The sequence below is a fragment of the Micropterus salmoides genome, unplaced genomic scaffold (assembly GCF_014851395.1).
Source record: "Micropterus salmoides isolate LMB-PRFRI ecotype aquatic unplaced genomic scaffold, ASM1485139v1 Ms_hic_scaffold_6, whole genome shotgun sequence".
Taxonomy (NCBI): Eukaryota; Metazoa; Chordata; class Actinopteri; order Centrarchiformes; family Centrarchidae; genus Micropterus; species Micropterus salmoides.
The window spans coordinates 4,309,250-4,336,600 of NW_024044348.1; the positions used below are offsets into that span (position 1 = coordinate 4,309,250).

The 27,351-nt window shown below is 40.5% G+C and overlaps 1 protein-coding gene across 1 annotated transcript; it reads left to right on the plus strand.

Moving 5' to 3' along the window:
• The first annotated feature begins 18 nt into the window (after window positions 1–18).
• LOC119889980 (DIS3-like exonuclease 1) lies at window positions 19–27,284 on the plus strand. The gene is given in 19 exon segments (XM_038700951.1): window positions 19–268; window positions 3,026–3,179; window positions 6,093–6,221; window positions 7,461–7,596; window positions 11,156–11,323; window positions 12,844–12,922; window positions 13,142–13,321; window positions 14,191–14,360; window positions 15,590–15,751; window positions 16,651–16,901; window positions 17,650–17,742; window positions 17,838–18,126; window positions 19,999–20,234; window positions 20,456–20,610; window positions 20,712–20,890; window positions 20,977–21,122; window positions 22,186–22,357; window positions 25,775–25,789; window positions 25,791–27,284. Coding segments are annotated over 19 exon segments (3,153 nt in total). The 5' UTR covers window positions 19–138; the 3' UTR covers window positions 26,100–27,284.
• Window positions 27,285–27,351: the final 67 nt, after the last annotated feature.

A 27,351-nucleotide genomic window follows, 5' to 3' on the forward strand; every position in this document is an offset into this window, starting at 1 on the left:
GGCGGGCGTGTCTCGTCTTTTGCGCACTTCCTGCCTGAAGCGAATGTTTACGAAGTTCCCGCGCTGCGATTAAACGGCTTGTTTACATGAGCAGCCGGACTCGGACTCGGACTCGCGGCTCATTCCCGAGTTGTGAAGATGATTAAGACGGAAAAGATCCTTCATCTGAAGAGCTGCCGCGGGCGGAAGGTCCGTGTGGTCCGCGAACATTACCTGAGAGAGCAGGTTCCCTGTTACAGCTCTCTGTGCCAGGCGGACTGTGACAACGGTAACAAAAACAAAAGGCTCAAACCGCCTTTCAGTTGCCTGTACAATGAATTCCCCACCGAACACACACTGTAGGTAATATTACAGCTAAGAGCTAGATGGTGACTAACCCAAACATGCTAACTTCAACAGATTTCTTGTTATTTTTAGTACAGAGATGCTGTTTAATCAGCCTGTAAACAGTCAGTGTCAAAGCTAGCTAAGATGCTAGTTTCTCTCTGGTGCTCAACAGTCTTTTAAGTGTGTAGAACATTTTATGAATATATGAGAAAAATGACTTACTCATTTAGAATTAATAATGTTTGCTGTATAATCAGATGGAGGAAAGATTGCTCAAACTTCTTACCAGTAATTAATTACCTGTAATATATCATGCAGATACCAGTTAAAACGCTATTACACGTTATGTTATCAGGATATATTCACTCCCCAGTTTCCATGTTTACAGGTGCTGCTCATATAATTATAATATAATCATCAAAAAGTTGATTTATTTCAGTAATTATATTCATTCATTACACACAGACTGATATATTTCAAATGTTTATTTCATTTAGTTGTGATGATTAAAACTGACAAATAATGAAAATCCCAAATTCACTATCTCTGAAAATCAGAATATTACTTAAGACCAATACAACAAAAGGATTTTTAGAAATGTTGGCCAACTGAAAAGTATGAGCATGAAAAGTATGAGCATGTACAGCACTCAATACTTAGTTGGAGCTCCTTTTGCCTGAATTACTGCAGCAATGCGGCGTGGCATGGAGTCGATCAGTCTGTGGCACTGCTCAGGTGTTATGAGAGCCCAGGTTGCTCTGATAGTGGCCTTCAGCTCTTCTGCATTGTTGGGTCTGGCGTATCGCATCTTCCTCTTCACAATACCCCATAGATTTTCTACAGGGTTAAGGTCAGGCGAGTTTGCTGGCCAATTAAGAACAGGGATACCATGGTCCTTAAACCAGGTACTGGTAGCTTTGGCACTGTGTCCTGTTGGAAAATGAAATCTGCATCTCCATAAAGTTGGTCAGCAGCAGGAAGCATGAAGTGCTCTAAAACTTCCTGGTAGACGGCTGCGTTGACCTTGGACCTCAGAAAACAAAGTGGACCAACACCAGCAGATGACATGGCACCCCAAACCATCACTGACTGTGGAAACTTTACACTGAAACTTCAAGCAACGTGGATTCTGTGCCTCTCCTCTCTTCCTCCAGACTCTGGGACCTTGATTTCCAAAGGAAATGCAAAATTTACTTTCATCAGAGAACATAACTTTGGACCACTCAGCAGCAGTCCAGACCTTTTTGTCTTTAGCCCAGGCGAGACGCTTCTGACGCTGTGTCTTGTTCAAGAGTGGCTTGACACAAGGAATGCGACTGTGCGTGGTAGTTCTTGAAGCACTGACATTTTTGTGTCATTTTTGAATGGGTTTTGTTTCACAATCCTCTCCCAGGGTGCGGTTATCCCTATTGCTTGTACACTTTTTTCTACCACATCTTTTCCTTCCCTTCGCCTCTCTATTAATGTGCTTGAACACAGAGCTCTGTGAACAGCCAGCCTCTTTAGCAATGACCTTTTGTGTCTTGCCCTCCTTGTGCAAGGTGTCAATGGTCGTCTTTTGGACAGCTGTCAAGTCAGCAGTCTTCCTCATGATTGTGTAGCCTACAGAACTAGACTGAGAGACCATTTAAAGGCCTTTGCAGGTGTTTTGAGTTAATTAACTGATTAGAGTGTGGCACCAGGTGTCTTCAATATTGAACCTTTTCACAATATTCTAATTTTCTGAGATACTGATTTTGGGGTTTTCATTAGTTTTCAGTTATAATCATCAAAATTAAAAGGAATGAACACTTGAAATATATCAGTCTGTGTGGAATGAATGTATACATTATACAAGTTTCACTTTCTGAATGGAATTACTGAAATAAATCAACTTTTTGATGATATTCTAATTATATGACCAGCACCTGTATGTACCCCTTCCAAACATGGACAGTTTCTAACTTGTAGGTAGTCTATGATATTAACTTACAATATGATTGTATCAGAGTTAAACTGTTAGACACTGTTTAAGTAGGGCTGGGCGATATAGTTAAAAATGTTATGATAAAATATAAATTTAATACGATAGATAATTATCAGGATAAACGTATGGGTTTTTACATTTAGCTGACGCTTTTATCCAAAGCGATTTACAATTGCTATACATGTCAGAGGTTGTACACCCCTGGAGCAACTAGGGGTTAAGTGCCTTGCTCAGGGCCACATTGGTGTTTCATAGTGGATTCGAACCCGGGTCGCTCACACCAAAGGCATGTGTCTTATCCACTACACCATCACCACCCCAAATGTCAAAGTTGAGTGAAAAGTTGGAGAAACCAGATGGTTAATTGTGGTTTTAAACTTTTCTTCATGGTCAGAACAAAAACACTTACGCCAAACAGCGGATCACTTACCAAATCTGAGGTAGAACATTCAGAACTATGATAACATTTTTTCAACCAATATGGACAAGTAAATCTAAGATATTTTCAGTCCCTTTTCCTCAACAAAATAGAATATAAAAACTAAGTGCTAATTCATTCATGATTCAAATTAAATGAAAAATGTATTGAACATTTGTGATATTGTTACAGGAAAATTAAAATCTAATTAAAATGATCTAAATTTAATTATTATTGTTTTATTACCCAGCCCTATGTTGAAGTGAACCACACACAAAAAAACAAAAACAAATGATCAATTACTTCCCAAGCAGATGGAAAGGTGCTGCCGGGAGATTTGACACATTATGTGGTACCTGATGTCGGAGTGGTGGTTGACTATCTGGAGATCTTGGAGTTCAGAGAGCTGCAGGGCATCATCTTCACCCAGACCGCCTGCCAGGCTGTGCAGCACAGCAAAGGACGCAGGTACACTCGCAACACAGCATGCTGAACAGGTGCACAATATACAGTGGTGTGAAAAAGTGTTTGCCCCCTTCCTAATTTTATTTTTTTTTTTTTTGCATTTTTATCACACTGAAATGTTTCAGATCAAACAAATTGAAATATTAAAGATAACACAAAATGAAGTTTTTGAAGGTTTTTATTAAGGGAAAACAAAAATCCAAACCTACATGGCCCTGTGTGAAAGTGATTGCCCCCTAAACCCAACAACTGCGATCAAGTGTTTGCGATAACTGGCAGTGAGTCTTTTACAGCGCTGTGGAGGAATTTTGGCCCACTAATCTTTTCAGAATTGTTTTAATTCAGCCACATTGGAGAGTTTGAGCCTTAACCTCTTTTTTAAGGTCATGCTACAACATCGATAGGTTTCAGGTCAGGACTTTGAATAGTTCCATGTCCACTGTTCCATGTTTTCGTCTTTTGTGTATAATGGCTCTCACTGTGGTTCGCTGGAGTCCCAAAGTTTTAGAAATTTCTTTATAACCTTTTCCAGACTGATAAATCTCAATTACTGTGTTTCATTTGTTCCTGAATTTCTTTGGATCGCAACATGATGTCTAGCTTTTGAGGATCTTTTGGTCTACTTCACTTTGTCAGGCAGGTCCTATTTAAGTGATTTTTTGATTGAGAACAGGTGTGGCAGTAATCAGACCTGGGTGTGGCTACAGAAATGGAACTCAGCTTTCTAAAGATTTGATAAACCACAGTTGATTTATATTTTAACAGGGGGGGGCAATCACTTTTTCACAAAGGGCCATGTAGGTTTGGATTTTTCCCCCTTTAATGATAATTGAATGATTTAAAAACTGGATTTTGTGCTTACGTGTGTTATCTTTGTCTAATATTTCAATTTGTTTGAGGATCTGAAACTTTTCAGTGTGACAAACAGAATAAAAAATAAGAAATCGGGAAGAGGGCAAGCACTTTTTCACATCACTGTATATCGTTTAATTGAGGTTTGTTAATGTGTGGGAAGCCGACGTGAGTCCTTTAAGCCTTGCACTTAGTTGTCTGTTGACATATCTCAAAACAAGCATACTGGTGGTCAGTATCGCAGCCTTTTCTTCTACCAGCAAATGCAAACACTTCAGCTTCAGGCACCCTGAAGGAGACAGGACAGGTCCTTTGGTCAAGACCTTTAATTCCTGAAGCCGCTTTTGAATTAAACCTCTAATGACAATCTACCTGCACAAAGTGTGCAAAGAGTGGGTAGGGGTCAACCTCATTATATCAAAGCTTAGCTGACGAAGCTAAACGAGACTTGTGACTTGAAATACTTCTTCCCACACAAACACGCTGGAGTGCTTTTGACAAACTTGATGAACACTGTAAATAAGGAGTCCCACATGACCTCTGCTTTCGTTTTTGATTTCTGCTTACGCTGCGCTTCTAAAATGTTGCATCATTAATATGATGAAGCTTCACTTTTGATAATGTTAGGTAGAAGTGGCTGGTGGAGCATATGCTGATGCCATACTGTGTCAGTAATTGCAGTTTTCCGTTCACTTCAGCACACAGGCTGACCACAGGAAGCAGCACTCTGTGCGTGACCTTTAAGTTTCTTTTCAGCTTTGCTTTTCCATCAACCCGTATTTTTATATCTAACAATAATTGTCTCATAATATATAGTAAGATACTTCTACTATAAGCATAATAATATGCTTATCCTATGTATTAAAAAACCTAGTGCTCCTCATCACTGTGAAACCATCTACCTTCTTTAGTTTACCATAAAACTTTAATCAAAAGCCTAGTCCCAATTAGACTCTTGTCCCATTTAGTGGCCTGGTGTGGCAGATCACAAGTAGAAGTCTGGTCTAATTTTTATTGAAGTTCTTTGGATGTATAAAACCTCTTAAAGCCCGCCGGGTCACCTGCTTGAGCTAAGCTGCTTGGATCGTGCATATAAATATGAATATTAAAACTTTTGTCAGTATGGACACATCGTTAGATCAGTTTTATTCTCCACAATTTAATCATTAAATTCATTGTACAGAACAATGAGCAAGTCTGATCCATTCAGATTTACCAGCATGGTGAAGGAATTGAAGGCCTGTCCCAAATATAGGCAGGGTAAGTTAATTGATTTAAGCAAATAAAAGCCTGGGCTATTAATTGAAATTTTACATTAGTTTAGTCACACTTTGGGGCTTATGTTCCTTCTTCCGAAGGATAATTCTGCATTCCCATTACACAAATAAAGAAATATTGTTATTTATTTTATAGTTGTTTATGTTACAGAATCACAAACATGATATATTAAAGAAATGATTTGACATACTTTTGTGAAAATTCCTTTTCGTGTTTGATGACGAGATTGATACCACTCTTATGTACATAAATATGAAGCTATCCTCAGCAGCTGGTTAAGTTAGCTTAGCACAAAGATTGGAAACCAGGGGAAAGAGCGAGTCTGGCTCTGTCAAAGGGAACAAAATCCAGCACACAAGCTCACTAATACGCTACATATCGTGTGTTTAGTCTATACAAACCAAAGTGTGAACACGACGCATTTTCTGTAAGGGTTATGTACTGGACTGGTACTGTACTGATTAAACAAATGAGACATACATATATTATATTAGTGAGCTTTAGAGGTACTGGTAAGCAGATTTTGTTGCCTTTTGGCGGAGCCAGCTGTTTACCTCTGTTTCCAGTCTTTGTGCTAAGCTAAGCTAACCGGCTGGTGGCTTGATATTACAGTAAAGATGTGAGAGTGGTATCAGTGTTCTCATCCTACTCTTGGCAGGATTGTGCATACCAAGATGTTGATCTATTATTTTAATCTACTATATTAATTGTTTTTGTCTGTATGATATGTCTCAGTGTTTGTTTGGTTTTTGGTTTTTTTCCTGTTGTGGGTGTGTGTTTGTGCAGGCAGTACAACCGTTTGCGAAACCTGCTCAAAGACCCTCGACATGACTGTGTGCTGTTTGCCAATGAATTCCAAGAGTATTCCTATTGTCCGCGAGAGAAGGGGGAGAGCCAGGAGAAGTGGCAGACCAGGTCAGTGCTCATTACACTGCCGTCATTGAACCGCTCACACTAGTACAATCAGAACAAGCAGCTGTCCAATCAAGAGCAATCAACTATATAAGCGTCCAAAAATTAATTAAATGTCAGTATTACATGTTTACATGTTTTATTTATGTAAGTAGTATAGAAGTAAAGTTGTAACTGTATGGTAAAACTCTTTAATTCAGTATAAACTCCAGACAGTAAGTAAAGTAAAGACAGTACTGCCACTGGATTTCACTTTCATTAATTTTCATTGTAAAATTTTTTGATTTATCCTCATCTGGATCCTTCAGCAGGTTTTAGATGAAATTAAAAAATTTAGTTTAGCGGTGCATAACCTATGAATTTATTCAAACTTTAGTTCAACTTGTTCAAAAGAGGCTGGCAGTGCAGAACCATATGGCACTGAGGGTCCCCCTACTGGCTAAGCTGTCAATCAAACGTTTACAATAGCTTGTCTCCATAGGGGCTGAAGGAGCAATTTCAGTAATTCCAAAGATGTTTTTCCTCCATTTCAGGTAGAAAACAAGTAAAATAACAAAGAGAGCAGGAGCGCTCGCTTGAAAATGACAGATGTGCTGTGAAGACTTTATGATAGACTTCATTGTGTATACTTGTTTTCTACATAAAGTGTGTCAGGATGTTTTGAACAGCCCCCGCAGATTTGAGCACATAAGCCACACAATTGAACGTTTATTCCTCCATTCAGTAGTAAAATATTATTGAAATGTAATGCTGTGCCAAAGGTCTGTATTAGAAGATAAAATGGGTGCATGCAATGAGACAAGTGTGCTGATGCTTTGATTTATTTTTATTGAATTCCAGCTGTAAAAAAAAACAAAAAATCAGACCAGTTGACAAAAAGAGGAAACAAAAAGAATTTGGTATTTGTGAGGGTACCGCAAGCAACAACAGTGCAGGCACCAGCTTCTAGCACTTTACCTATAAGGATTATTATTATTATTACCTGTAATCCAGAAGGAAGAAATAATTAGGCACAGTAAAAATGCTGCAGTGCTTACCACCATGATTTTTGTCCTAATAAAGATTAAGTCCTAGTCATGGCTCTTGATGATGTGGTCCGCCAACCATTTTGAGTTAAAGATGGTGTTCATTTATACGCTAGAGTAACTAAACACAGAATATCCAGGTTTAGGGCTGTCTGCATGCATCTTGTGCTTGTGAATTAACCGTGTGTGTGTGTGTGTGTGTGTGTGTGTGTTGTAGGTGTGTGTACTCTGCAGCAGTATGGTACCATAACCACCTGGCAGGTATGAAGGATATAGTGATGATCACAGAGGACCGGGATGCCATTGCTCAGTACAGCAGCCTGAACTCTGGAGTTTACGTCATCTCCGTCCAGGTACATGACATACCTGTGCATTACCGTTCACACCATGTGTGGCTAATCTGAGTAGGGATGTGTATTGCCACTCGATGCCTGCACCATAAACTGTATAAAAAAAGATTTTAACAGCCCCTTCGCTTTCGGCTGCGGTCTCAGGCATGTTTGTCACTTCTGCAAGTTTATCACCACGAGCTTGGCTTTCCGTTGGTTTCATCTTCTGGTACCATTTAACACTTCTCTGTATCTGGTACCATTTAACACTTCTCTGTATCTGGTACCATTTAACACTTCTCTGTATCTGGTACCATTTAACACTTCTCTGTATCTGGTACCATTTAACACTTGTCAATGAACGATTGCTGCGTTCCATATCGAATGAAGTACTCTATTGGTATCGGTGTCACTTTAAGGGTACTGGTTTTGGTACTGGTATTGTAAAATTTTAAACAATACCCAACCCTAACGTCATAAGAGGTTTTATACATCCAAAGAACTTCAATAAAAAGTAGACCAGGCTTGTAATTGAGACCTGCGTTTATCTAAACGTGTAGCCACACCAGGCCACTAAATGGGAGAGGCGTCTAATTGGGACTAGCCTTTTATTAAAGTTTTATGGTAAGTCATGTTATTCTGTCTCCAGCACACTGAATTTCAAACACCCAGCGTTCAGCTTTAAGTTGATGGTGTTTAATCTATTTTGGGTAAACACTACAGAAGCCCTATCATTTTCCTGCTGCATTCAGAAGAGGAAAGATTCCTACACTGGTGCCTAGTATTGACAGAAAAACCCCTCAAACATCCATAAATCTGAAGCTCAACTGTTTAACGTCAGCCACTGTTTTATATTAAAGGAGGTCAGAGCCAAAGTAATAGATAATGTGTCTGTGTGACAGACTGTGGTGTGTTGACCAAACGTACTCAATAAACAGAAATCCCCAATATACTAATTTAATGTTTTGTGGACACTTGCAACATGTTTGAAATCAATATGAGGAAACAATCTTACCACAAGGTGAATTTAGTATCAAATTATTTCCTCAGCAGATGGAGTTTGCCCAGTTTCCCTGTAGATGTATTAATGTTTTCCCGAGTGCTTCTATGACACAGCAGCTAAATGGAGCTTGTAGTGAAATTGTTTTCCCACCTGATGTTTCCAAAGTCAGGAATGAAATTTGAGTCGTGTTGGTACTTGGTTGAAATCTGGATCAATATCATTAAAACATATTATGGGAAATGTATGCAATATCAAAGATAAAATTATTCCACTGTTTTGCTTTACATGAAACAAAAGACTTATACAATAATAAAAAAAACATGTAGGAACACAGCAACATGGCTAAAAAGATGTTCAAGAAAAGAGAGCAATCAGGCGATCAGACGGGTTGGAAACGAGCCACAATTATCTAAACCACTTTATTTGGTGGTTAAACAGAAAGTGTCTGTAATTACCGCTCATTATAAGGGAACATTGTGTGTACACATCTACAGGACGGTGGATCAAAGTTGAAGCAGGAAGTCGGTCTGTAGACTGTTGAAAATGAATCCTCCTCTAAACACAGATTCATTTGTTCTACAGATATACCTTAAAATGTGTAGCGCAGTAACAAAGGGCCAAAAATGTTATCACGATAAAACATTTCATATCATTCAATAATTATCAGGATAAATGTCAAATCATTATCTCATTCAAGCTTAAAGGCTGGTTTTTGCTCCGAAGTAAAATTAAGTAAAATCTTTTTTTTTCCTTAACAAAATTAATATCTTATTAGAAAAATTAAGTGCTAATTCGTTCATGATTCAAATTAATTAAATCAAACGTTTATTGTTATATCACGATAAATATCATTATTGTTTTATTGCACAGCCCTACAATAACATCATATAATCACAATACGATTCCTCTAAAAGTTGATAAACTATGTTTAATTTTTTACCGCCCAGCCCACTAAGACATCACAGAATTATCTATTAGAGGATGAAGGTAATGAGTCCAACCAACTTAGGTCTACAACGCAAGAACAAAGGACTATTAAAACATATGTACATCAGTAATCTATGTAATTAGTGTATCTCCAGATGATCTTACTTAATTGTTTGCCCCTTGAATCCTAAATCTTTTATATGCAACAGCATAAAAGCTGAAGGGATTTTGTACCGCCCAATTGTCTTCCGTCCATATCGCTCCTTTGAGTTCCTCAGCAGCTACTATGCTATTGGAAAAGTAGAAGTTTTGATGAAGTGGCGACAGTATGACTCAGTAGAGCGCTAAGAGTTGTGTTGAGAAGCTGTGATGAATCACAGGTAGCTTCATGGAAATTCTATAAACGGCTTGTTCTAAGAAAAAAGCAGTAATTTCTTTTTTGTCTTGTCTGCCTTTTAGCAGCAGTATATGATGACGTAAGCAGATGGGTGGACAGACAGAGGTGTTCAGTACCACCTGTGTATTAACAGATCTTGGTAGTAAACAGCATTATGGAGTTATTTTAGTATTAAGTGGATTTGTAGTGTAGCTGTGCGTACATCCAGTTCATTTTCTATTTGTATTTTTATCCTGTTTTAGCAGAGAGCTGATGTTTGTGTGAAGTTTACAGATGCAGTTCATATAGATGTTGCGGTATAACTGCAGGAGAAATGAGTGATGACAACTGAACTGTCAGAATAGAGTAACAAAGTGGGAGGGGTTCTTTCAGGGGTCAAAAAACGTAAAAGTCCCGTCCGTTTTCTCACATGGCACTGCTAGATGACAGGTACTTCAAGGCCTGGATGGACATGAAACTCTCTCTCTGTGGTTGAAGATGAAGAACTACGCTACGAAATATTTAGTTTCTGAATTAAAAAGTCAAAGGTGTCTCTGCTAAAACACTCGAGGTGCATTTTTGGTAACAACCATCCAATCACCAAGCTTAAAATTCTGATATGTCTGCTGCTTACTGAGTTGAACCAAAAGAATACACTTAGCAGAAACCTAATAAAACATTCAACAGTTTAAATTAGTTAACTTTCACATTCTAGGACACTTTTGGATGCAGTTTGACAACTATGGTGCTGGGTTTTGTTCCCATTTCCACCAATGGCGTGCTGAAAGAATTAGCTACAGCACTGACCCCAGCCTCTGATGGGTTTTGTAGTATTTAGAACCATCCGTTAATCAGGACTGACGGGGATATCTCAGAAATGATGCTGCTGGCCATAACATAAACCTACAGTATCTTTAAAATATCCAGGAGACTCTTGTGTTTCTATGATAAAGAACATTCAGGATATCATTAAAAGAAAACTTGGAAATAGAGATTTAGAATGGGGATATTATTTCAGGAGCCTGTGGCTCCTCTTACTTTGAAACCCATTGCTGACTGAACTGAACTTGAGTGTAAAAGAACCACAAATTGGGCCTCTGCAGGGAATTCATTAGAACTATGGAGGTCTTTTATTTTAAATTTGAACCTTGAGAATGAAACTTGTCAAGCCTTCATAACAGAAGTCAACATCAGTATTCTGTCGTAATTGTCATTCATCATTACCTAACACCATGATCCGTTTTGCCACTTCTGAAATGTGTCGTTTTATTTGCCAGGATTTTTTGCAAAACTTCTGGCCGGAGCTGCAGGCAGCCCATGAGCTGTACAGCTCCATTTCCCAGGCGCTGCAAGAGAAGGAGAGCGAGGGCTCGCAGAAAGAGTTTGCTGAACATCTGCCTGCTGAAGTCCTGGAGGCTGGAATCAAGTCTGGACGGTACATTCAGGTACAGTTCACCTATTGGTTTATACCTAGTGAGTCTTAGAACAACAGTTATGAAGTTGGACAAGAAGAAAACAAAAGACTTCTTAAAATGTTTCTGGAAAAACACACAAAACATCCAGTAAAACTGCACTCTTGTGCCTGGCATTGACTTGCACGTAGCTACCATTATTAAAATCTTGTAGACACTTTAAACTTTCTTGAATTAGGTAATTCTACAAGTATTTTAAGTAATATTGTCAGTAGAAGTGTTGTAGTCAAGACCGCCCAAACCGAGACCAAGTCAAGACCAAGACCAGAGTTTATCGAGACCGAGACAAGACCAAGACCAGTTCCCCACATTACATGACACGCAATAAAATGTGGAATGAGATCACAGGTACTTGAAAAACACCCACATACAAACAAGAGCTGAAATCAATGTAAGCATCTTTATTCAACTCTCCTTTTGCATGCTGACCATCCACTTAACACCAGGGCCGGGGCGATATCAATAATTAACAGGATAAATGTCAAACCTTTCTTTCTTTCAAATTTAAAGGCAGATGGTAATTGTGGTTTTAAACTATTCATCATGGTCAGAACAAACACTTGATGCCAAACAGAGGATCACTTCACAAATCTGAGATAGAACTTTCAACACTATCATGATAAAATCTTTTTTCCACAAAAATGCACGAGTTAAATTAAGTAAAATATGTTTTTCAGTCCGGGCGGCGTGGTGGTGCAGTGGTTAGCAAACCCTGGTTGCTCCGGCTTCCTCCCACCATCCAAAGACATGCAGGCTAGGTTAATTGGTGTCTCCCAAATTGTCCTTAGGTGTGAGTGTGAGTGGTTGTCTGTCTATGTGTGGCCCTGCGATGGATTGGCGACCTGTCCAGGGTGTACCCTGCCTTTGGGATTGTCAGCTGGGATTGGCTCCAGCCCCCTGCGACCCTGTACGCAGGATAAGCAGTTGACGATGGATGGATGTTTTTCAGTCCTTTTTCATTTGTGATTCAAATGAATTAAATCAAACATTTATTAAACAGTTGAGAGTGCGTGTAAAGGGGGGGCGGGGAGGGATGACAGCTGTAAATGGTAACAACAGATTTTTAATTGGCGTTATTGGTTACATTCGAAGCCATAAATTTTATATCCAATCAAAGTTAGGATGTTAACAAATAAATCAGATAATGCGAAAGGAATTTATTGATATTCCAAAGGTTATGACCGAGTCCAAATTCGGTCGAGTCCGAGACGAGACAGAGACCATCAAAAAGTGGTCTTAAGTACTACAACACTAGTCAGTGGTGATGGTATTTATGCATTTGAGGGTACAGGAAGTAGCAAAAGAAAGGAGGACCGTTTCACACATTTGCCAGGTCTCGCCTCTAAAGCACTGGGGCTGATCAAGGACAGTATCAACAAGACGTTTTGAATAGAACTGAGGATCGTAACCTCTAATTATGACTGGTGAATTAAACTAGATTATTAATGTTTCTAAAATCAAAATAAATCCGACCTTTCTTTCCTTTTTATCAGGGTACTCTGAACGTCAGCAAGCACCGGGCACAAAATGAAGCTTCAATCATGACGGAGGGTCTCTCTAGCAAGAACACAGGTGCAAAACCAACTACATGCTGAATACTGTACTGACCACAGCCACATTCAGCTATCGCTACAAACAAACAAACCTCTCATTTTGTGGTGACTGGATTTGTTGGCTCTCTTCACCCATTTCTCCTCACCCCACTCCACTTCTTCTTTTTTTTTTTCCTTGCCGCTTTTTTTGTCCTCTCTGCCGTCTGTCTCACCTTTTCCTGTCCCTCATCCGTCTCAGATCTGAGTCGGGGGGTGTTGGTGTACGGCGTTAAGAATCGCAACAGAGCCGTGCACGGCGACCTGGTTGCGGTGGAGTTGTTGCCAAAGAGTGAGTGGAGAGGGAAGGTCACAGCCCTGACTGAGAGCCAAGGGGACGAGAAGAGCGGAGAGGAAAATGAGAGTAAACCCATGCCGACAGGTGGGACCCTCCATAGAGACTGAACTTCAGTAATAATGCTGTTTTATTTTCTGTCCTCTTTGTTTTTCTGTTAGTATAAAGGATATCTCAAAAACTAGTGGACAGATTTCACTGAAAGTTAGAGGAAAGTTAAGCAATGGGCCAAGAAAGAGACGGCTAGTTTTTGGTGTAGCTGATCATGTGGACATGTTTAACATATGTTTTTGTTTTATCTTCATGGTCATCACCTTTGAATAGGGCTGGTTGATATGGCCAGAAATGCTATCATGATAATACATAATACATTTCATATCATTCAATATTGATAAATGTCAAATCATTATTTCTTGAAAGTTTAAGGGCTGATTTTTGTTATTGAGTGAAAAATGAAGAAACCAGATCGTTAAATGTGGTTTTAAACTTTTCTTTATGGTCCGAACAAACACTGAATTAACCTTCTGTAGAAGAACATTCAAAACAATTATAATAAAATCTTTTTTCAGTCCCTTTTCCTCAACAGAATAAATATCGTGATAGAAAAATGAAGTGCTAATTCGTTTGTGATTCATAGTAATTAAATCAAACATTTATTAAACATTTGTTATATTGTAATTGATTAATTATCATTATTGTTTGATTTCCCAGCCCTATGTTGGAATACTGTTTAGAATTATCCCATTTCTTTAAATATTTATCAAAATAATCATACACCAGGATAAGTTTGGGCAAGAAAGTCACACTAGGAAATTTTAATATTGGCAGATGTGTGGTTGTAAAGCACTGCATTAACTGGTATCAGCTGACTATACTGGTATTTTGACATTTTGAAACTAGAACATGCAACATATTATTAGGGTCTCTGTATTGATTTGTGATATTAAAATCCACAGGCCGTGTTGTGGGGATCCTGCAGAGGAATTGGAGGGACTATGTGGTAACTTTTCCCCCCAGAGAGGGGACCCAGTCCCAGAGCAGGAATTCCCAGCGCATCCTGGTTGTACCCTGGGACCATCGCATCCCCAAGATCCGAATCAGTACTCAGCAGGCTGACGCTCTGCAGGTGTGGCTTGGCTACATGTTGCTACTGCTTTTCAGTCAGAAACTCATAAAAGGTTGCCGACATTATAAACCATTCTTAAAACTGTATTCACTCTCATTTGGGCCAGTGACACACTGGGGTCACTTCTGGGTTTTTGCCATAAACTGTATGTAACTGTATCGTGACGTCACCCGTTTTGTTTTTGCCCCCATCAGCTGAACTCAAAGATCTGAGACTTTGTTTATGTACACAAAATGCCTATTTCTCTCAAATATTGTTCACACATCTGTTGAAATTTGTGTTAGTGAGCACTTCTCCTTTGCATATTTTGAAGTGGCCTTTTATTGTGGCCAGCCTAAGGCCTTTTATTGTGGCCAGCCTAAGGCACACCTGTGCAGTACCCATGCTGTCTGATCAGCATCTTGAAATGCCACACCTGTGAGGTGGATGGATTATCTCGGCAAAGGAGAAGTGCCCACTAACAGATTTTGACAGATGTGTGAACAATATTTGAGAGAAATAGGCCTTTTGTGTACGTAGAGAAAGTCTTAGATCTTTGAGTTCAGCTCATGATGAGTGGGGGCAAAAACAAAAGCGTTGCATTTATAACTTTTTTCAGTGTAAATGCACTCACCAGAGAATGTGAGCAGCCAAGTCCTAATATGCTTTTTCAACGCTAGTAAAATGTACACAGTGCCGTGTGTACGAGTCACTCTAGCTTGATTGACAGATCGCCATGGTAATGACTTGTTAATCATAGATAATCCCGGCCTGAAGCATACTCTGCTTTATGGTCTATGTTCCTCTAAATGGGACCATCATTTACTAAATGAACATCATGTTGTAAACTAGCGACTGAGACAATAAACTCATCAGGAAAGAGTTTACTGAGGTAATAAATCAGCTGAGAAGTAGCCTCATTTTACCATTATTTCTAATGGAACAGGAATTCTTTTTGCAACCAGAAGAGTTGCCCCCTGCTGGCCGTTCAATAGAATTCAGGTTTGAAGGAGTTTGCTGCATAATTATATCTACTACTAAAATAATTATGTAAATAATATGATCTTGGTAAGACAATAATTTTCTTAGAATAAACAAATGGGATAAAAAAAACAACATTCAACATTATGCTCCTCGTGAAAAATTGGGCACTAAAGTTTGTTCATCTATGTTTCCCTCAAATTGACCAGTTTGTCTCAAAATGTGGCCAGTGTTAATTTAAACTCTTGCATCTTGTCTTCTTTACCCAGGACCACAGACTGGTGGTGCGCATTGACTCTTGGGAAAGCACGTCGCTCTATCCCAACGGTCACAGTGTGCGGGTGCTTGGTCGGGCTGGAGAGCTTGAGACAGAGGTCCAGACCATCCTCATAGAGAACTGCATCCACGTGCCTCCCTTCTCAGATGCACAGGTCAGAAAGGAAGCCACACTTTCATTATCCAAACATCAATTCATTTAAAGCTGCGTTAAGTCATTATTTTGCCCACAAGCTGAAAAACACAACTTTTGGCTTATTATCCCTTGCAAAGTTGTTAAGCTTAGGAGCCAATTGCCTACTTACACATTTAGCAGACACTGAGTTTATAGGCACCTGACAAATATAAGCTGCTTCATATTCCACTTTCTTCACTAGCTAGTCTCTAAGCCGTTCAGTGATTTTAAAAACTGATAAAAGATTTGTGAAATTAATTCTGTTTTAGACAGATAACCAGTGTGAAGACTTAGTGAGGATTTTATAAGGCAAGACATTCCTCCTGTTTGTTAGACTTAATCTTTTTTAACAAGATAACTCCACACAATACTGTACTCTTTTAGGGAAAATGCTGAGCAAGCCACCTAGATGCCTTGCTGGCTGAATTTCTTTTGAATTACAGAGTCCATGAGAGTTCGTAGGTGCCTCATATTCTTTGTAAAAGACATTTACCAGATGAGGAAACAGTTTTAATGCCCATTGTGCCGTAGACAGAGCAATGGAGTAGCCTTGTTGAAACTACATTCATACAGCATATGTTTTCTTATTTCCTTTTTTTCATATGACACTCCAAGGACTTAAATGAGTGAAATAGCTTTCTTTTTTCTTTCTGCTCAGATTCAAATTGCTAATTTTATCTAGTAAAGAATGGCCTCTGGTGAAAGAAGTGTCTCAGCACAGCACACAATATCAGATGGTCTCTTCTCAGCCCAAAGCACAGGCAAAATAAATTATTTATAAATGTCCCTTCATTTTTGGTTCTAATGTTGCACTGCTGCTTTTGAAAGATTTCCAGACCTTATGTAACCTTGTGTCTTATTCTGTCTGTCCGTCCTCAGCTCAGAGAGATGCCGGTCAATACTCGTGAGAAGCCCTGGAGGATGGATCCTGCCCAGGTGGCAGAGCGGCGGGACCTCAGAGAGACTCACCTGGTGTTCAGCATCGACCCGCAGGGCTGCGAGGACGTAGACGACACGTTGTCGGTGCGTAGACTCGCTGGCGGGAAGCTGTTGGAGCTGGGAGTCCACATCGCAGATGTCACCCATTTTGTCCCAGAGGGCTCACTCACTGACTTGGAAGCACGTACAAGGTAAGTAGCCGGTAGGATTATAGTATAGGTGCGATATATAACAAGGTGGGAGAAATACCAGAAACACCTGACAACACCTTGCTTTTCAAGTTTTCAAGGCACCATTCAAGTACAGAGAGGCCAGGATGTTGGTGCCTGAAAGTCTGATGCATCAGTCACACGCTCTTTTATTAATCATCATTAAATGTCTCAGTGCTGTGTGACAAAGTGTCTTTATCATTTTGTCCACCCCATGAATATAGTATTCATATTTGTCCTTGTATGGGACCTGATGCGGAAACAGGCTTCTGAAAAACACTAAACATGGAGAACATGTCTCTGCAACAATTCAGTGCAAGATTCTTTTGACGACTGTAACTCCTGCAGGAAGACCCCTCAGGTCTGGCAACAAAATATTATCAAAAGTTCCAGGCTTTAGACAAAGACTCCCACTCAGCATCAGATCAGAGGCTGTGAGGGCCAACGGATTTTTAACACCCACACTTGAAGGCTGCCATTTTATTTTTTTAATTCACTGGTTTTAAGTTTTATTTCTCTGTTTGACCTTCATTCATGGTATTGTATTTTGCACAACGACCTTGTAATTCTTGGTTTAAAAGGTGCTATAGAAATAAAGTTCACTCTCTGTGTAGTTTTTGTGTGGTTTAAAACTTCTGAAAAAAATTTGTTTATGCATGAAAAAACCATTACTTATTTAGTGTTTACTGTTTTCCCCCTTGACATTATTCTCAATCTGTCTCATTCTAAGGGCTACGACCTACTACCTGGCAGACCGCAGGTACGACATGTTGCCTGCTGTTCTCAGCGCAGACCTCTGCTCTCTGCTGGGTGGAGCCGACAGGTTGGTGAACTCCACGTTCTCCGCATTATGTTTTGGAAGGTGTTGACTTATTTAGCACACATTTGTGAACACATTTAAACGTGCACATGTTCCAGGTATGCAATGAGCGTGCTGTGGGAGCTCGATGCACACACCCTCGCAGTCAACAAGGTGTGGTATGGTCGCACGCTCATCCGCTCCTCCTACCAGCTCCACTACGAGCTGGCACAGGCGCTCCTTAATGGAGAGGAGGTTGAGGTACCGGAGCTGTCCGAGCTTGGGCCTGAGGAGAAGGACGCTAAGCTAGCTCAGCTCACCGAGGCCCTGGAGACGCTGACACATGTAGCCAGACACCTCCGGGCGCAGAGGGACAGAGGAGGTGCGCTGGAGCTGGAAGGGGTGGAGGTATGATTAGTTTCTCCTCTTTTACTATCCGGCTCTGTCAAAACAAAAAGAATCTAACAGCTTTTGTTTGTCTTGAAGCAGCGCCGGTTAACGATTACATACAGTAAATACACCATGTGTCTTTGGTTGGATGACAAATTGTACTGAGGACCAATACAGTGGAGTTATTTTTAAAACCTGACACCCAGGCCTGCAGAAAGGTGTTAATCTTATACAAGATCAGGAAGTAATTTCAGCTAGAATATTGTAAAAAAAAAAAAAGGCTGTGTAACTGCAGAGAACTGGTTATCTGTCAAAATATGATTTTCATCTTTAAGATGCTCTCTAATAAAGTCTTTTGTTTTATTTAGATATGTGTGATAGATTGAGTTGCAATACAGTAGGTGTCCTCATTAAAATACATTGGGGTATTTTGTGTGGTTGGCAATAGGCGGCCCGCGGGAAAAAGCCATCAGTAAACGTGTAATCGGATTCCCCTGAAGAAAAGAAATGAAAATAAGCATCCACAGGTTTATGAATGCGGATAAAACGCCGGGACGCGTGCATACACTGCAGCGCACGCTTTATTGTGAGCATATTGTGAGTTTGATTCTGATTCAGAGAGCTACAGTGCTGATGATAAAACATTTATCAATGCATCTTGATTAGTTATGTTTTCTCACTGTGTGACTACTTGCAACTTTTAGAACGTATTTTTAACGATCCATAAATAAAATAAACCGGTTAATTTACTTATATTATCTTTTAGTTTAGTTAGACAACTTGCTTTAGTGTTGTAAAGGCAGGAACTTTTTTTTGTTTTAAAAATTTAAACATTCACTGCAGATCATTGACCATAATTCCTACTCTAAGAGTAAGAGGCACTCAAATACCGGCATATTGTCAATAAGAAAAAGTAATACTCCATCATAAGACTCTTGACCTTTTGATAATTTCTAATCTCGAGCTTGCGCTCGTTTATACAGGGCTGGAAAAAGGTTGACTCATTCCCATTATTAACTTTTCTGCTTCAAGACATAATCTTTCAAGAGAGAGATTTTCCCTCCCACCGCTGCAAAATAACCAATGTTTATTTAACCCTCCTGGAATAACAGCATCTCTATTACCTTCCTGTGCAGTTGTGAAAATTGTTTGTCGCTTCTTGGCCAGTGAAAACTATGCGATGAATTGATGAATTACTCAAACTGACAGTCCTGCAATAATGACAACTGAAGAAAACAGCAATTGTCTTCAAGGAAAACTTGTCAAAAAAACTTTAAATATGTCCGCCTCTCAATAGTTTCACTTCACTCCTCCTGGCTCTCAGGTCCAATCCCATTGGTTCATTCTGAAGACACAAATATAGAGTTCAATTTTTAAAAAGGCTCTAGTAATTTCCTAAAACAGCTGCTCACTGTAGTTGTCAAACAGCAGGACATAGTTCTTTTGTTGGGGACTATTTTCAGCGGCGGATTAACCCAGATTTGGTGCTCTAGTAAGAATTTGTCCCACTTATGTATTGGTTAATAGTTTTTGGACAACAATGGAGCTCTGCGGCTCAGAGGAAAAAGTCAATCAGGCTGTGACACACACAGTACGTGTTGGGAGATACATTCATTGTTGTTTTTTTGTCTTTTCATGGGATTTGTTGACAATATTGCCAGCCTTATCCTTTAATATCTACACTCAGAGCTCTTGTAAAGTTTAAAGAGTTTTTGTTTTCAAGACTTTGTTAAAACCACTTGCTTTTCAGTAACACAGTTTGTACCCAGCTGATCCCTCTATGTACATGCATCCCTGTCTGTTCACTACATAAAACTCCCCTGAGTATGTGTTCTGTATTTTTTAATCCTTTCACATGTTTGAATCAGACATTTCACCATCGCTCCTCAGGTGCGTGCCCAGCTGGATGAGGAGAGGAACATCACAGCCCTCGTCCCCCGTCAGCCCCTGGAGATCCATGAGACGGTGGCCGAGTGCATGATTTACGCCAACCACTGGGTGGCGCGCAAGATCCAGGAGACCTTCCCTCATCAGGCCCTGCTGAGGCGCCACCCGCCACCACGGCAGGAGCTCTTCAGCCAGCTGCTGGAGTGCGCCACGGCGGGGGGATTCACCATCGATACCAGGTGACTGTATGGAAGCTGAGCAGGTGCATTTTTACTAATTTCATGCAGTGCATGTTGTTTTGGAGTCAAAGACGGCTTCCAAAAAAAAAAATCTCTGCCCTCTGCCAGTGAAAAACTACAACTGTTGCGCTCATTCACACAACAATTACTCGACTGAGACGATCTGTCTCACTGCATTTTAACAGAGGCTGATATTTCAACATGTAATTCTGTTCCTACAGGACCAACAAGAGCTTAGCTGACTCTCTGGACCAGGCTGTGGACCCGCAGGACCCACTGGTGAACAGGCTGCTGAGAATGATGGCCACTACAGCCATGTCACAGGCTCTGTACTTCTCTACTGGTCTTGAGTCCCAAGACCAGTACTACCATTATGGTATAGAATGTGTCTAATTACTACGATTTGATGCAAAAATTTTAACTAAAAATCGCAGACAAAAAAATGTAACTGCTGACGTCTATTTTTCTGTGTCTTAGGTCTGGCTCTGGAACGCTACACGCATTTCACCTCGCCCATTCGTCGCTATGCCGACATCGTGGTCCACCGCCTTCTCACCGCAGCTATTGACATGGAAAGAGGCGTGGACTCGGGGAAAGCGATAGCCAGTCACAAAGAACTGGAAGGAATAGCTCAGCATATCAACTGCAAGAACCGGGTCAGTGCTGTTCTGTAGTTCTGTGGCTTTATTTTCTATATATATAAGTGAAAGAGTCTCTTCTGACCTCTGTATGACCTTTCCAGGCAGCCCAGCGGGCCCAGAAGTTGTCCACAGTGTTGTTTCAGTGTCTCTTCTTCAAAGAAAGAGACCCTCAGACAGACCAGGGCTGCGTGGCGGACGCTGTCATCTACTCTATCCGGGACAACGGCGTGTTGGTGTTTGTCCCAGAGTAAGAAACGAGCCGCCGACTTAACGATAGATTAGATTTGTTCACTTTTTGTTGGATGAGAATGACACTTTATTTTTCTTATTGTCATCAAGTTCCACGAAAAGACCAAAACCAACAACGTGTGTTAGTTCGTCTCTCAGTACTTTCTCTCTTCCTGTCTGTGGCTCTCACCTCCAGGCCAGCTGGTTCCTTCTGAAGACATAAATCTTTAAAACTGGCTCAAGTAGATAGTTTCAATGTGAAAAAGCTGCTCACTGTAGTTGTTCTCAAACAGGAGGAAATAGTGCTGTTGTTTATTTATTGTGTCTATTTTCAGCAGCGGATGTGGAGTTCTAGTGAGTATTTAGGGACTGAGTCAGAATAAACTCTAATAGTTTACTATACTAATGAAGCTGTCTGGCTCAGATGAAGAAGAGACATCAGGACACGAGACCGTACACTGTTGGTCTTTTCATGGGATGTGTTTACAGTAAGCAAGTATTGAGTAAGATATGATATTTTATGGTGAGTGGGAAATTAACGATCATTTATGATACTGTAAAATGATTTGGTGCTTTTCAGTAACACTTACAATATACTCACTAAGAACGTTGTGACATCTAAAAGTTTAGTTTTAAACTGGTCTAATCTATCTGATTTAGATGCATCTACAAATCTATATAACCGTTGTCTCATTGCGTTTTCACATCTTCGTACCTCATCATTTAAATACTCTTAAAAACACTTAAGAGATCATTTGACCGGCAAATCACCAAATCGAGGCTTTCTGGGATGGTGTGGTTTTTAATAAGCACTAACCCTGAAGAGACCACTCTGCATGACTGTATTCATCTGTGGTGGAACAAAATAACTGAAAAATAAGATGTGCTACAATCTTGAATTTAAAAATCCATTAGTCAACCTAACATTTTGGAAACATTCTTTGGGCTGTTTTTGGCAAATTACACTTAAAATTGCCCAAAAAGAACATTTTTAATTGAAAGTACTGCTTTGTAGTAGTTGACGGTCAGTGTAATAAAATGGTCCAATCTGGCAGTTCTGACTACACCTGTCCTCGTTCCAGGTATGGTGCGAAAGGGCCGGTGTATATGAAGGATCGCGAGGGCCAGGTGGTGGCTGCAGGACGGGACGGCAGCTGTGAGTGGCAGAGCGGCTCCGTGCGACGATACCCAGACCACATCACCACCACCTCCAGCTGCGGGACCTCCACCTTCAGAGTGTTTGACCACATCACCGTGAGTCGCAGAACAGATTTATTATTTACTGGACAACACTGACTTTAAGTGGAATCATACGGTGACGATATTGTTTTGTCGTTTAAGGAACGCTGTGCAGTTGTCTTTTTTTACCTCTATCCGTGACTTTTAACAAACGTGTCAAATTAATTTCCTTCCACATAAAAATTCTACAGAGTTGATTTTTTTTTAAATATACGCTCACCTAAAGGATTATTAGGAACACCTGTTCAATTTCTCATTAATGCAATTATCTAATCAACCAATCACATGGCAGTTGCTTCAATGCATTTAGGGTCCTGGTCAGGACAATCTCCTGAACTCCAAACTGAATGTCAGAATGGGAAAGAAAGCTGATTTAAGCAATTTTGAGCATGGTTGTTGGTGCCAGACGGGCCGGTCTGAGTATTTCACAATCTGCTCAGTTACTGGGATTTTCACGCACAACCATTTCTAGGGTTTACAAAGAATGGTGTGAAAAGGGAAAAACATCCAGTATGCGGCAGTCCTGTGGGCGAAAATGCCTCGTTGATGCTAGAGGTCAGAGGAGAATGGGCCGACTGATTCAAGCTGATAGAAGAGCAACTTTGACTGAAATAACCGCTCGTTACAACCGAGGTATGCAGCAAAGCATTTGTGAAGCTACAACAGCAGAAGACCCCACCGGGTACCACTCATCTCCACTACAAATAGGAAAAAGAGGCTACAATTTGCAAGAGCTCACCAAAATTGGACAGTTGAAGACTGGAAAAATGTTGCCCGGTCTGATGAGTCTCGATTTCTGTTGAGACATTCAGATGGTAGAGTCAGAATTTGGCGTAAACAGAATGAGAACATGGATCCATCATGCCTTGTTACCACTGTGCAGGCTGGTGGTGGTGGTGTAATGGTGTGGGGGATGTTTTCTTGGCACACTTTAGGCCCCTTAGTGCCAATTGGGCATCGTTTAAATGCCACGGCCTACCTGAGCATTGTTTCTGACCATGTCCATCCCTTTATGGCCACCATGTACCCATCCTCTGATGGCTACTTCCAGCAGGATAATGCACCATGTCACAAAGCTCCAATCATTTCAAATTGGTTTCTTGAACATGACAATGAGTTCACTGTACTAAAATGGCCCCCACAGTCGCCAGATCTCAACCCAATAGAGCATCTTTGGGATGTGGTGGAACGGGAGCTTCGTGCCCTGGATGTGCATCCCACAAATCTCCATCAACTGCAAGATGCTATCCATCAATATGGGCCAACATTTCTAAAGAATGCTTTCAGCACCTTGTTGAATCAATGCCACGTAGAATTAAGGCAGTTCTGAAGGCGAAAGGGGGTCAAACACAGTATTAGTATGGTGTTCCTAATAATCCTTTAGGTGAGTGTATATATATATATATATCTTAAATCCTGCTTTGCTTACATACAGTGAGGAAAATAAGTATTTGAACACCCTGCTATTTTGCAAGTTCTCCCACTTAGAAATCATGGAGGGGTCTGAAATTGTCATCGTAGGTGCATGTCCACTGTGAGAGACATAATCTAAAAAAAAAAATCCAGAAATCACAATGTATGATTTTTTTTACTATTTATTTGTATGATACAGCTGCAAATAAGTATTTGAACACCTGTCTATCAGCTAGAATTCTGACTCTCAAAGACCTGTTAGTCTGCCTTCAAAATGTCCACCTCCACTCCATTTATTATCCTAAATTAGATGCACCTGTTTGAGGTCGTTAGCTGCATAAAGACACCTGTCCACCCCATACAATCAGTAAGAATCCAACTACTAACATGGCCAAGACCAAAGAGCTGTCCAAAGACACTAGAGACAAAATTGTACACCTCCACAAGGCTGGAAAGGGCTACGGGGAAATTGCCAAGCAGCTTGGTGAAAAAAGGTCCACTGTTGGAGCAATCATTAGAAAATGGAAGAAGCTAAACATGACTGTCAATCTCCCTCGGACTGGGGCTCCATGCAAGATCTCACCTCGTGGGGTCTCAATGATCCTAAGAAAGGTGAGAAATCAGCCCAGAACTACACGGGAGGAGCTGGTCAATGACCTGAAAAGAGCTGGGACCACCGTTTCCAAGGTTACTGTTGGTAAAACACTAAGACGTCATGGTTTGAAATCACGCATGGCACGGAAGGTTCCCCTGCTTAAACCAGCACATGTCAAGGCCCGTCTTCAGTTTGCCAATGACCATTTGGATGATCCAGAGGAGTCATGGGAGAAAGTCATGTGGTCAGATGAGACCAAAATAGAACTTTTTGGTCATAATTCCACTAACCGTGTTTGGAGGAAGAAGAATGATGAGTACCATCCCAAGAACACCATCCCTACTGTGAAGCATGGGGGTGGTAGCATCATGCTTTGGGGGTGTTTTTCTGCACATGGGACAGGGCGACTGCACTGTATTAAGGAGAGGATGACCCCCCATGTATTGCCAGATTTTGGGGAACAACCTCCTTCCCTCAGTTAGAGCATTGAAGATGGGTCGAGGCCGGGTCTTCCAACATGACAATGACCCGAAGCATACAGCCAGGAGAACCAAGGAGTGGCTCTGTAAGAAGCATATCAAGGTTCTGGCGTGGCCTAGCCAGTCTCCAGACCTAAACCCAATAGAGAATCTTTGGAGGGAGCTCAAACTCCGTGTTTCTCAGCGACAGCCCAGAAACCTGACTGATCTAGAGAAGATCTGTGTGGAGGAGTGGGCCAAAATCCCTCCTGCAGTGCAAACCTGGTGAAAAACTACAGGAAACGTTTGACCTCAACAAAGGCTACTGTACCAAATATTAACATTGATTTTCTCAGGTGTTCAAATACTTATTTGCAGCTGTATCATACAAATAAATAGTTAAAAAATCATACATTGTGATTTCTGGATTTTTTTTTAGATTATGTCTCTCACAGTGGACATGCACCTACGATGACAATTTCAGACCCCTCCATGATTTCTAAGTGGGAGAACTTGCAAAATAGCAGGGTGTTCAAATACTTATTTTCCTCACTGTACGTGTTTACTTGCTAGCAGTGTTCCTCTTCACTGCTACAGTTCTTGGTTCACTACCCGCCACCAACTGTCATTCAGCAGAATAGCTAAACTGGCGGCGGTGAATTGCATCGCCCCTGTGATTGGCTGAGTCCTTGTACATGTTACAAATAAAATAAACATTACTCCATAGTGCTAGTAATGGTCACAAACACCACTGGGTATCTTTTAATAATTAAATTAATAAAAAAAGGGTTAAGGTTTGGTTGTTTTATGATAAATATTCCTACCAGTATCAGGACATTTCCTGAATGAGTTAGTTTTTCCCAGATGTAGATATGTTGATGTCCTGGTTTCCTTAACGTGTTATTCATTTTCACACATAATATTGAGGAATACTTTGTGACAGTTTGAGTCCTCTGCTCCCCACAGGTTCGTATTTCTGTCCCGCTCGACGCATTGCCACGCAGACAGCCTAAACCTCGAGGTCATCAGCAGCAAGCCCCACCGCAGCGCAGAGCCCCAGCAGACCCGGTCCCAGGGCCGCAGCCAGCTGGTCCAGGAGGTGGTGCGTCTGGCCGAGGAGGCGCACCAGCAGGCCCAGGAGAAGGCGGCCCGGCGCCCCAAACTCTCCAAAGAGGAGAGAGAGTTCTGTCAGAGCAAAACTCCCAATCTGTACTCGCTCCTGGAGGAGGTGAGAGAGCTGGCTCTGATGGACCTGGAAGTGGTCGCACAGGTCTGTGCAACGACGGCATAGAGCGGCCGCAACCTGGGCTCAGCTGTAAAGGAAGCGAGGGACTCTGGAAACATATCATGGATGACTTCTGTATACGTCTCATAGGTATATCAGTTTACATCCATGAACAAATAACATTAAAGCCAAGCGGGCGTTTGTCTTTCACAAAAGGACATTTTTATGAATCATGATGGCAGATTTCTAGTTATTTATTATCTGAGAATTATCTTTCTGTCATTTGAAGAACAAATGCTCGACAGTGAGATGTGTAAATGAGGTCTTTAATGATATTAAATGAGAAATATACTGATTTTTGTGGACGTTTTCGTTACGTTGGTCCCAATAAAACAACCCCAGATTAAAATTTTATGTAAATAGAGAAGAACTGTTGGTTGAAGTAGACATTAAATGAAGCACTGACTTTTGATGACACTTTATAGATACTGATACAAATAAGCATAAACTAATGTTTAACATCTAGAGTTAATGAAGCACCAAAATGATAATTGGATTTATATATTTTTCAAAACCATTGATAACAAAGTTCTTCACTGTTCACAGTGTGTAGCATAATGTAGAGCCTGATATTTGAGAGTTGGGTAATCCAATAATGATATATGGGCCAATATTTGTTCAGTATTACAAAGCACAGTATACACTATGTATTCATTTGTGTAACATAATGTTGTAGCTGTTCGTTTAAATTAAATTTCCATTTAAACACAGCTGCCAATTTCAGATTTAGAAATTTAAAAACAGAAAACAGGATGTTTCTCCAAAGATAAAATTTTAAGTTTTAATCTTTAAACTAATTGGCTTCTTATTTTTACTGAATTGATGGACCGGTGTCCAAACGCACGCTCAAGTCTGTTTTCAGTAAACCTACCGGCTAATTTTCTACACACAAGTGTTAAGTGAAATCCCGGTCAGAGTGACTGCATGGTGTCGACCTGTAAGCTTCAGCCTCCTCCTGTGGTCATCATATCAGCTGATCTCGAGCATCAGCACTGTGACCACAAACACATAGTACTACCTTTAATAGGAAGCGGGTGCGAGTTGCTCAGGTAGGCGCTGCAGTAATCATTGACTTGTAATCTAATTGGTGCTCGTGCTTTTTTGTATGAAGGTAAAGTGTTTCCACAGAATCTATTTTTGTAAAATGGTTTATTGTGGCTTTTAATTAAACCTGTATGGATGAACACTGAAGTCTTGTGTAAGTCTGAAGCCCTTTATTTCAGGTACAGTATTTAGTTATTACAACATTTGACCTGCT